The sequence below is a fragment of the Eptatretus burgeri genome, chromosome 14, assembly GCF_056783735.1.
Source record: "Eptatretus burgeri isolate ZD-2024b chromosome 14, Ebu_testis_v1, whole genome shotgun sequence".
Classification (NCBI taxonomy): Eukaryota; Metazoa; Chordata; class Myxini; order Myxiniformes; family Myxinidae; genus Eptatretus; species Eptatretus burgeri.
The window spans coordinates 73,199,286-73,210,876 of record NC_140974.1 but is presented as its reverse complement, the minus strand read 5'-3'; the positions used below and the strand labels follow the sequence as shown (position 1 = coordinate 73,210,876).

General features: G+C 45.7%; 1 protein-coding gene across 5 annotated transcripts in view; it reads right to left on the bottom strand.

The window, feature by feature from the left end:
• Positions 1-12: 12 nt before the first annotated feature.
• Positions 13-11,591, bottom strand: part of LOC147013613 (glycine N-methyltransferase-like) — a 97,921-nt gene continuing 86,342 nt past the window's right edge. For all 5 annotated transcript variants that reach the window (XM_085855568.1, XM_085855567.1, XM_085855571.1 and 2 more), the window contains 2 exons: positions 7,676-7,785; positions 13-2,713 (listed from right to left, as the gene is read on the bottom strand). In XM_085855568.1, coding sequence (XP_085711694.1) covers positions 2,548-2,713; positions 7,676-7,785 — 276 coding nt within the window. In that variant the 3' untranslated portion in view covers positions 13-2,547. The remainder of the gene's footprint in view (positions 2,714-7,675; positions 7,786-11,591) is intronic.

The window sequence follows — 11,591 nt, the reverse complement described above, 5'->3', positions numbered from 1 at the left end:
ATACAAAATCAATCAAAAAAGCCAATCACATGGCTTGTTTTTATTCCAGTGACTTGGAAGGAAACCAAGGAAAGAAGAAAGTAAGACAATCACATTTTAATCACAAAATGCTTGGAAAGACATTTGAAATACAGTACGTCACATAAATGGACGATGCATGCACTTTAACAACACAAGATGCTGTACAATTGTTTGTTTATAGTAGCTGGACTTCTGCGAATATTAAAGTATATTTACCATTTCAAATTTTGTAAATATTGATAATTTTTAAACTTTTTTTGACAATCACAATGCAATTCATTCTTTCGTGTGCAACCATGTGTCTGCTGGTCTGCATCGTAGCTGGGAGCACGACCATGCCACTGATATAGTGCCCCCTGTAGGTTAGAGTTGGAATTTGTAATAGATCAAGATGCTAGTGATAACTTGCCTCCTCTTCACAAAATACACTGTGGGCTCTTTAATGTTCACCAATGCCCTGTTGCTGACAGGCCGGCCGCCAGGTTTAACGGCCTTCTGATGGACGATGCACACATTGATGCCGAGAGATTCGAACTCAAAACTAATGATTGGCATGAGAAGACAAAACTCCATTTCCATAGTTTAGAGGGCTGGCAAGATAGCTTGGAAGAATATTCACTTGCCTTTGAGCTGTCTCTCGCCTGGGTTTGAACACCTTGGGTTTCACATGCAGGGTGATGTATCAATGTGTGCATCATCCATTGGAAGGGCATTAAGCCAAAAGACCGGTCTGTCATTGCTGGTCGTTTATACACATTGAAGATCCCATCCAAAATGGTGGAAGGCATCTGCTTGTCTTTCGTGAAGAGCAGGCGAGTTATTTCCGGCATCCTCAACAAAAATCCCTGCCAGTCGACCGTCAAGTCCCTTCTCCCTTGCTGGCCGCACAAGGCAGAAAGCATTGCGACTAATACAGAAGAAGAAGAAGAAGAAGAAGAAGAAGAAGAAGAAGAAGAAGAAGAAGAAGAAGAAGAAGAAGAAGAAGAAGAAGAAGAAGAAGAAGAAGAAGAAGAAGAAGAAGATTGGTCGTTTTCATTACATTACTTCGTTTGGTATGAAGACGTAATTTCGAGGAACGACTCTTCCTATGCATTACTTTTTTGAAGAAAAAAAAACGTTAAAAAAAAAACAAGTTTGAAGACGATGATGGTTCACGAGCGGTATTTGACGATGTAGATTGTTTCAGAAGTCAAGGATGAGACAATGTGATAATTTTTGACCAAGTTATAAAAATGATCAACACGATGTGGGACAAGTGACAGGTTATTAGCTGCAAAATGTCGAAAACCCGGTTTCGTTCAACAACTTTAAAAATTTGACGTTTGCATAATCTTTAAAGGTCACAAAAGAATGTTGTGGACATTAAAATAAGGAAGCAGGATAGTGCTATAGCTTATTGGAGTTAGTTCGTCGAAAAAGGTCGAAAACCCGGTTCGATTCCTACAACTTTGAAAATTTGACCTTTGTGAACTTCAAAGGTCAAAGGTCAAGGATTATGACCTTTGGTGCAAAACTTCCTCTGGAACATTCCAGGAACAATATAACGTCATATAGGCTATATGGCATTTCGCACTCATCGGATTATCCATACTTTGATGAAATCAGCGTAAAAACAAACTTGAAGGGGGCGCCACGGGCAAGGTGTTCGAGATAGAGAAAAATGGTTTGAAGACTTCAGGTGGGGAATGACCTCAAGATTATGCATAAAAAATATTGTCATCCGAGCTCTCAAAGTTTGGGCGGTCGTATGATTTTTATATCAAAATTTGCAATTTTCTAAGTTCGTGGCCTTGTGGCCTTGTCCTTGGGACGAAAATGAAAAATCGAGCTCCGTGGGGCTATGCAGGTGCCATTGGGCAAACCAAATACCGAAACCCCTGCCAGATTCGACAAACCCCTCGGAGAAGAAAATTTGTTACGTCAAAATTCGCAATTTTATAAGTTTGTGACCTTGTGACCTTAACCTTGGGACGAAAATGAAAAATCGAGCTCCGTGGGGCTATGCAGGTGCCATTGGGCTAACCAAATACTGAAACCCCTGCCAGATTCGACAAACCCCCTTGGAGAAGATGCAAATTGAAATCGGCTACCCCCTAAAAGCACATTTTTTGGGCGTGACTCCGCCCATAATGGGCGCAGCACGCCCATTTTCAGGAAAACACAACTAGATCATGATATAAACCTCCCACCAAAATTTTGTCAGGATCGGATCAAAACCCACGGAGCTATGCTTGGGACAGACAGACAGACAGACAGACATACAGACACACAACAATAACGAATATAGTGGTCACTTATTTTTTTCGTGAAAATATTTTTTCGTGACCCAATGATTATTGTGAATGTTTCCTTCTCTCCCAATCAGTTAAAGATTGCCTGCCTTTTCATTGTGTTGCATTACATGATGAGGGTTTTGAGTTTGGATTAGAGATATATGTGCTGTAGTGTTGGAATAGAGATGTCACATACGCTAAATGCGTAGAATCATCTCTGTGTTTGCATTTCCATGAATGACTGGCGAGAACACTACACTCTGACAACATGGCAAAACATTGCTGGCTTCACATCATCTCCAGGAATGATTGGCTTGAAGTCTCCATATAAAGTGTGTTGAAATGTTCCACCCAAAATGGTGGAAAGCATCTGCTTGAACTCTTTCAACAGGACAGGGTAGAAGTTGATCGAAAATGTTCTGCAAAAAAATATGTAAAAAAGACAAATTTGCTCCAACAATACGGAACAAATCATCACTGAAAATGGCAAGCACCAAGAAGAGCACCGAGCGTCTCTAACCGTGATTTCAAAGTTTACTAGTCACATAATACAGCAAAGAATTCCATGATCCAAGATACTCACGACTCCCCTGGTGAATGCAGAAAATTTAACGCTTGGCCAAAATATCTGATAAAGTTTCACACAGCTTCTTGTCAGAAAGTGAGAAATGGTCAATGAAGTCATGTGAAGAAGCTAAACTTATTTAACCGAAGGGTTGCAGTTGAAAGGATGGGAATGTGTCGATATCAGTGGGAAGTGCTGGCAATGACTAGTTAATATTAACATCACTGGAGAATGGTGCATCACAATCAGAACAGCCACAGGTGATGACAAAAGGTTCCAAAGGGCTCGAAGGTATGTATGCTTGGCCACAAAAACACGGATCCTTGCACCCAACAAATAAGGTGTGACCTTTGTGATGCGGAGGTCACAAGGGCCTCACACAAGGACCACTGCATTCCCAGAATTATCAAATTGCTATAACTTCCGAATACAGTCGCAATGGGTCCAGTTAACTATTGGATTTGATTTGAGGTTATTCGGAAAAATTGACATAACATCACATTAAACTCATAAACAAACAACATAAACTGAGCATTGCATAATGAGCAAAAGATGAAGGAACGAGTAATTTGCCAAAGATTACACAAAAAAATTCAAAACTTATTTCAAGTATGCTCCTCGTGCATACAACAAAACAATAAAAACATTAAAAAAAATATATATTTTAGGCTCAGAATAGTCACTCACATTATGTGTATCTGAGTGTGAGTGTATATATATATATATATATATATATATATATATATATATATATATATATATATATATATATATATATATATATATATTGTTATGGTTGTGGAAATTCACAGGACACCATATAGGTCCTTTGATCAGTTATGTCGATAAGTCTGTGTTCAGATATATTTCCCCACCGATGTCGAAGGGATTTATTTGTGTGCAGGGCTGTGAATCTTCAGTTAGCCGTTTTTCTTTTACTATCTTTATTTTGGACCAAACGCATTTCAACCACCACAACCGCCTTCACAACAACCACCTTCTTCACAACCGCCTTCACAACAACGACATCTCCCCGCCATCTCCTAAACCTCATCTCAACAACGAACAACATCGCCTCACCTTCATCTCCGCAAACGCCGCCATCTTTGCGCCAGCCACGGCGAGTTCCCCACGAATGGCATCGCCGCCGACAGATGCAGGGGTTCCCTGTTGGGGCGAGGGCCGATGATCTCTGCAACGTCCGCGGGAGTCGATGATTTCACCCATGTCCGCTCTCTCCGAGCTTCGCATCAAAATCGGATCAAAAGATCGAAAGGGGCGGAGCCAGCGGGGGGTCAGAGGTGAGAAATTGGCAATCAAAACCTCGCCTCACGGACCCAATATAAGGGCACGCCGAGACGCCAAGCGAGGAGTTTTGAGGAGTTGTGTGGAGTCGCGTTGGGAGCTGGGTCAGCCTGGAGTCTGGAGTCTGCAGAAGGACAGGAGCTGGAAAGAGCGGAGCCTAGAGCGCAGCCTGCCGTGCCGAGCTGTGGGTCGCTGGGAACAGGCCAGAGAGGAGTCGCCAACCAGCGGCATAACGGTCCGAGGTGATCGGGCCCCGGAACAGTCCAAACGACGCGGAGGAACGGAGGGGCTCTTAAGAGAGCATCAACTCTGAAAGTGCAAAGGCCCGTTCGTTCCTCTGAGGCATTGTCAACTAGGCCCGATCGATCGGGCCGCTAGACGAGGCCTGGGCCGCGCCGCGGTCATGCCAGCTGCCGTGTGGATGGGACGCCAAGGAGCACCCAGCGAGTCACCACGAAGGCGGCAGGTCACCAGCGCGGCCTCTCGGAGCTCCTTCGGTCTCCCAAGCTCAGAGAAACATTAAAGGCTTACGAGCCCAGGCCTTTTCTTTCTGGGGTTTTGAATGAACGTTGTAGCGCCATGTCTTTAAGTAGAACTGTCAAGTGGATGTAAATAAATAATAATAGAATGGTGGTAGTTCGTTTTCTTGCTTGTGTTTTGTCCCATACGTGCATTGGTTGCATACAGGACTGCATGATTGCATATGTGTCGTTCTATAAATAAATGTCCTTGTGTGAATGTTAACCCGTTCGTCGCGTCCTTTTCCTTCAAATTGAACTGCCGTATTGCATTCGAAATAATAGCTGGCTTTTTAATCGTCTTTGTGTACAATGAGCGGGAGCTAAGAGAGACTCAAATGAGATTTGTTACCTGCATAGTCCGTGAGCGTCAGCTGTGGCTGTGTGGACATGTGGCTCGTTTTCCTGATGCCGATCTTGCTCATCAGATTCTCTCAGCAAGGGAGCCTCATGAGTGGGGGAGGCCATTGGGCCAACCACATGCCTCGTGGTTGCAGCAGGTTGATCAGCATCTCAATAAGATGGGGATGGGCCAGGCTTCTGCATGGGGGATGGCCAGACAGAGGCCCCAGGAGTACCAGTGGGAAGTGTACGCAGCGACGTGCTGTTCCGGCGCTTGCTCCCATACCTGACCTGACCTACTCAAGGTTTGAGGGTTGTATACAGTAAGTACTGTCGTTGGTAATCACACTGACCCCAACCTGCCGATTCCCAAAAAATTGCCAATGTTGGTCAAGCACGTGTGTGTGTGTGTGTGTGTGTGTGTGTGTGTGTGTGTGTGTGTGTGTGTGTGTGTGTGTGTGTGTGTGTGTGTGTGTGTGTGTGTGTGTGTGTGTGTGTTTCATAAAGCAAAACATATTCTTTCTGCTAACTCCCCTACCCCCATATATATATATATATATATATATATATATATATATATATATATATATATATATATATATATATATCTCTCTCTCTCTCTCTCTCTCTCTCTCTCTCTCTCTCTCTCTCTCTCTCTCTCTCTCTCTCTCTCTCTCTCTCTCTCTCTCTCTCTCTCTCTCTCTCTCTCTCTCTCTCTCTCTCTCTCTCTCTCTCTCTCTCTCTCTCTCTCTCTCTCTCTCTCTCTCTCCCCCCCCTCCAAATACAGTGCAGCACTCTCCTCCCACATTTCCTCTCTCCCACCCCCTGTCTCTCTGTCTCTGTCTCTTGACATATCTGGATGGTGGTTATGTCTGGACAGGTGGTTTTCACCGGCCAGCTTGGCTCCGGACGAATCTGGGAGGTATTTATGTCTGGACGGGAGTTTGTCTCTAGACTTATCCGGGCGGTGTTTGTCTCTGGGTAGTATTTATAATATGACCGGTAGAAAATGGATTTCCAACATCATTTTTTTCCATCTTCACTGTTATTCTACGCAGAATCATTTTGATGTAACGGTATGAATCGTCATTAACGCTTCACTGCACTTCTGCCTTCCCTTCCTCTCACTGTCTTCCCTTCTCCAACCCCTTCTCACTCCCCTTCCCTCCTCCATCCTTTTCCCTCCAACCGCTCTCTCTCCCCCACCCCTCTCTCCCTCTTCCCCCCCCTCATTTTCTCCCTCTCCCCTTTCATATTTCCATCAGCGAAGCGACCGGTGGTATTTACTCGTAGATACGTAAATATAAAGAAAGACCCACCCACATCTCTTACCTGTGAATGGAAGCAATAACCAATCAGCTCTCACCTAATCAGTTAAACCCAGGTGGTTCGGATTGTGTCAATAAATCGACTCCTCCCATGCTCTTCTTGTGAATGTCTTTACATCTGTGGAGGAACTCTGGGAAGGGTTTGAAACAGCAAAGGGCTTTCCTTTTATCAATTTTCTTGGATGCTTTGTGCAATTTTCTTTGGCTAGAAGAGCATGGAGAGCTCACTCGATGTGGGTTATAGTGAGTGAATCAGAAACAAGTCTGTGGATTGATTCCCTGGCCAAAGGGTGGGCTGGCATAACCAATCAAAGGTGCCTAAAGCCTCTGTAGGCTGACTGATACTGTGGGTGGCAGTGGCTTTGAGTTGCGTCAGTTAGCAAAATTTCAACTTTCTCGGCCACCTGGAAAGTAGTAAAGATTTATACGAGTGAGTCAGTGAGTGGTTAGAAAAAGATATAGGTACTGTATGCTGTTTTTTCACAATAGCCCTGAATGGGAATTTATTCCCTTTCATTAAATTATATGTGGAGAAATATCTCATGTACACTCCTATATGTATACACTCACACTTTGCTCTCACACTCATCCAAATTTGGGATCTGCCTGAGCAAGCACATCATCATCATCATCATCATCATCATCATCATCAATGGTTGCCATTTTTAACTGAAGACGGCCATTCCCATTTGACATGTGAAGAACCTGGGAATGTGAATTTGTTTATATTGTTTGAGCTGCTGCCCACACAACAACCACACACTGAGAGAGCAAAGAGTGTAACGGGGCAGGGGATTGGAGGGGTGGGGGGGGGGTCAAAACTACTTGCTCCCCTTAGTTTTTGGCTGAAATTTATAATTTGGATAGGGTGCCATTGATAACCTACCTACTCTTCAAGATAAACACTGTGGGATCTTCAATGTTCACCAAGAATGCTAATAGATGGGACACCCAAATGTAATATTCATCTGGGGGAAAGCATACTTTGTGATGGCATATGGGTCCTCCGGCTAAAAGTCCTTAATTCCGATGGATGGCGCACACATTGATCCATCTCCCTCCATGCTACACCAGAGTGACAGTTTATAAGTGTCGATATGCAAACCCAGGCTAGACAGCTTAAAGACAAGATCACAGACCACCAAGCCATTGTGCTAGGCCAGGAAAGGCATGAAAGACATCGGACGTAGTACATCCACTACAGTCAATTTGGTGTGGGTGAGAGTGGAAAGAGACTTCATGACATCTCTTTCTGTGGAATCTCTTGGTTAGTCATTCCCCTTCCATAAAAAGCATTTTCATTGTCGGAGATTAAAGTATTACCTTTGCTGTTGTTTTTGGTCATCTGGTGGAAATATGTAATTCAAGATGACCACTTTAGGTACTCCCTTTTCGTAGTCGATAGACTGCTCAATGCGTTTTGTAAGAGTGTTCTGAAACAGAAAGAGGAAGGTAAAACATTTCATGATTGTATTTTATGCATGTGGGGTCTCAAAAGGTTCTACAGCACACAAGTCAACTGCTTTGAACACAACCACTACCACAGGGGGCATGGAGACTGAGCATGCCAGAGATTAACTCCATGAATGTTCGTGCTTAAGGCAATTTAGTTTCAAAATGCACCCTGAGCAGAGAATGCCCTTTGCACTCCAAATGAGGATTGGAACACATTGGTTATTAATCAAGGTTATTTACCCAATTTAAATCCTCCAGGGGATCTCAATAAACTGAAATGATTTGTGTGGGAAATACTCGTATGACAGGCAGACATGCATGTCGGGCTGAGAAAATAAATAAACAATTTAACAAAAGCACGACAATGAATAATGGGAATCCTGCAAGAAATAGCAACACGTGTGTGTGTGTGTGTGTGTGTGTGTGTGTGTGTGTGTGTGTGTGTGTGTGTGTGTGTGTGTGTGTGTGTGTGTGTGTCCCTTTTCTCCATAACTCCAAAACCATAAATCCTAGCAACCTAAAAGTTTGCATGCATACTAAAAACAACTCCAAGGAAGTGTAAGAGTGAAAATTGGGTGTTTGAGTTAATTAAGACACCCCTTTCGAAGATAATTAATGGCCTTGTTTAATTATGTCCTTCATCAGGTGATCCTTGGCAAACTCGCTCTATACGGGGTCTTAAGGCGTATCCTGGATTACCTCGCTGGGGTCTGAAGCCGTCATCTTTTTTGGCCTGCTCAACCATGCCTTGACTTGGAACAAGCCGCAACGATTTCTTAACTATAAAGTTTTTTTTTTCTTCACTTCCCTCACTCATATTATCAAATGCCTGTTCATCATATCTACGAATTACTGGATACATTGCAATGCTTTTAAACGCCCGGAGACACCAGAATTCATTTCCGCACATGCCATAACCTCGAGAATCTCTTAAACCGTTTTGTTGGAGTGCTTCCTTGAGTGCTTCAGCCACTTGGCGAGCACTCTGCAATATTCTCACTGTCACTGAATACTGTATATCGATCGACTTGAACAAAGTTCAGGGGCCACCCACCTGCATTGGCCAGGTCTTGTCTGCGGTGCAACAGGCGGTGACTGGATCATTGAAAATGTGAAATGTTATTTTCCATGACGTTTCCCATTTTTGTTCTTCCATTATACGACCCGTCCCTTCGGCATAAATAAATACAAATAAAAATTAAACGTTTCGTTTTAAAAAGTTTCTTCAACCATTTTGTGGAGGGATTGGTGAAGCCACTTGGCATGACTCACTCGAAGCTGTGTATCCTGGGTTCGAATCCCGACCCAGCTATAAACTCTTATCCCGGTGTTTCACAGGCAGGGTGATTCATAAATGTGTGTGCCGTCTCTCGGATGGACGTAAAACTGGGCGTCACATCCCCCAGAATCTCTCTCTCCTTCCACTCTCTCTCTCACCCCTCTTCTTATCCCACCCCTGTTTCTCCCTCCCAACCCGACCCCCTCTCTCTCTCCCACCCCCTTCTCTTTCAACCCCCTCTCTCTCTCTCTCTCTGACCCCTCTCCTCGTCCTCCTTTCCTCCCCCCTCATTATCTCTCCACCCCTCTATCTATCTCTCCTGCCCCTCTCCCCTCCCCCTGTTCCCACAACCCCCCCCTCACCCTGTTCCCACAACCCTCCCCCTCTGTTGAGGGGACTGTAGTATGTATGAATCAGATTCGGAGTAAGCCGACCGGAGGGGTGCAAAGGTCGCTGCACGCATGAGCATGCATGCAGGCAGACGTTTTCCAGGAAGATAGTGTGGGTTTTAAATGCTCTCACTCCAGGTCTCTAAAGTGTGGTGTGTGTGTGTGTGTGTGTGTGTGTGTGTGTGTGTGTGTGTGTGTGTGTGTGTGTGTGTGTGTGTGTGTGTGTGTGTTCGGTTATTAAGCAAAACATATTCTCTTTGCTAACCCCACCTCCTCCACTCACATCTATCTCTATCTCTATATCTCTCTCCCTCTTTTTTATATATATATATATATATATATATATATATATATATATATATATATATATATATATATATATATATATATATATATATATATACATAAATATTGTTGCGAATTCGCGCCCGCCGGTGTGCGAACGGCCACGTGACTCGAATCGCGGCACGTCGCCCACCGGACGGACAATTCTGTCGTGACCCTCTCGGACTAACGCCAGGAGCTAGTCACGGGTGGGCCTTTCGGCCTCACCACGATCGTGCCAATCGGCGACCCGCGTGGGATAGGGTTGTTCGCCAAACTCGACCTACCTAAGTACCCACGCGGATGGTAAACCGGGCGATCGCACCTCGCCGCAGGTCGACTCCGGACACGGGCCGCTTAAGCGGTCCGTTCCGTACTATCGGGATAACCGAGCGGTGTTATCGTCGGCCTCGACAATTCCGATGAATTATCAGGCATTTTAAGCCCACGATGAATGAACCCTTTACATGAAGCAAGATGGGGATTCAATTAAAGAAAAGACGAAGCGAAACGGGAAAACAGTTCAACATAATGCACATTTATTCCGCGGCACACTGAGAGCACACATATACAGCCAAACAGAATGCACATATATCAAATGCAACAAAAGAAACAATGACGCAGAGATACTACCGAATACGCGTACACATGGCAGCACTTATACGGTTTTACTTCACAGACGGCGCCGACACTCATTTACTCAAAAGCAAAGGAAAGAAGCCACCCTAATAGGCAAGGGGGCAGACGGGCCCGTAGGCCAATGTGTGCGCGGGACCTGAAGGAGAGGTCAGGTCCGCGAGACCGGGGGGGGGGGGGTCCTACCCGCGTCCTCGTGATGAGCCGCAAATGTGGCTGCGCGGCGGTGCCCCGACTTGGTGCTGCTTCGCAGGTTTCGTTGGCACCGCTTGGAGTGGGGTGGGAACGGGGCCCCCTTTCTGCACTATCTCAGCGCGGGGGAAAGGGGGGGGGAATTGTTGATGCCCTGGGGGAAGGAGAATGGTTGGCTGCCTTGGGTCCCGCGACGAGCGATCCCACCGCGCCTCATCGCCGACCGCCGTCTTCCCTGCCTCGGACCCGAGCTCCTTGGACTCTTCCCCCAATTCACCTCAGCCGACTGCAGAAAACCACCTTGATGCCTTCACCTCCCGACTCCTCTCCGCTCTCCAACCCGACTTGACTGCCTCGCAACAACTCCAACCAAAAACTAACTCTCTGCGTAACAACTCTTCTCATTCGCCTCGCGCTCGCCGTTTTATAGGCCGGCAGGAGAAAACAATATGCAAATTTCCGGATCAGGATCTCCTCGAGGGCGAAGCCAAGCTCGCCGATTGGACTGAGGAAAAGGGGCGTGAATCTCCCCTGATCCTAGAATTTGCATATCTCGATTCCAGACAGACGCGCCTGGAGGCGGGGCCAAGTCGCCCAGCGCTTCCTAATTGGACGGATCAGAAGTGGGCGTGTAGCATTCCTGATCCGAATTCTCCTCGGAAAGGCCGCTATTTGCACTCGTGGCTCGGCGCGTATCTTGTACGAGCCCAGGACAGCCCGACGCTCGGTGCTCACAGGTGGTGCGGGAATGGCCGTAGAAGGAGGGAGGTGAAGGTGGTGGAGGGTTTCCAGCGGTGGCCGATGGCCATGGTGCCGTTTGGAATGGCGGTGATGCGATGTTTGCGGGAGCGAGTTGTGAAGGTAAAGATCATGGCTGTTAGCGTTGTTGTTGTTGTCTGACGGTTGGAGCGTGGTTGGTTCAAAATAAAGATAGAACAGAAAAACGGCTATCTCAAAGCGTCGC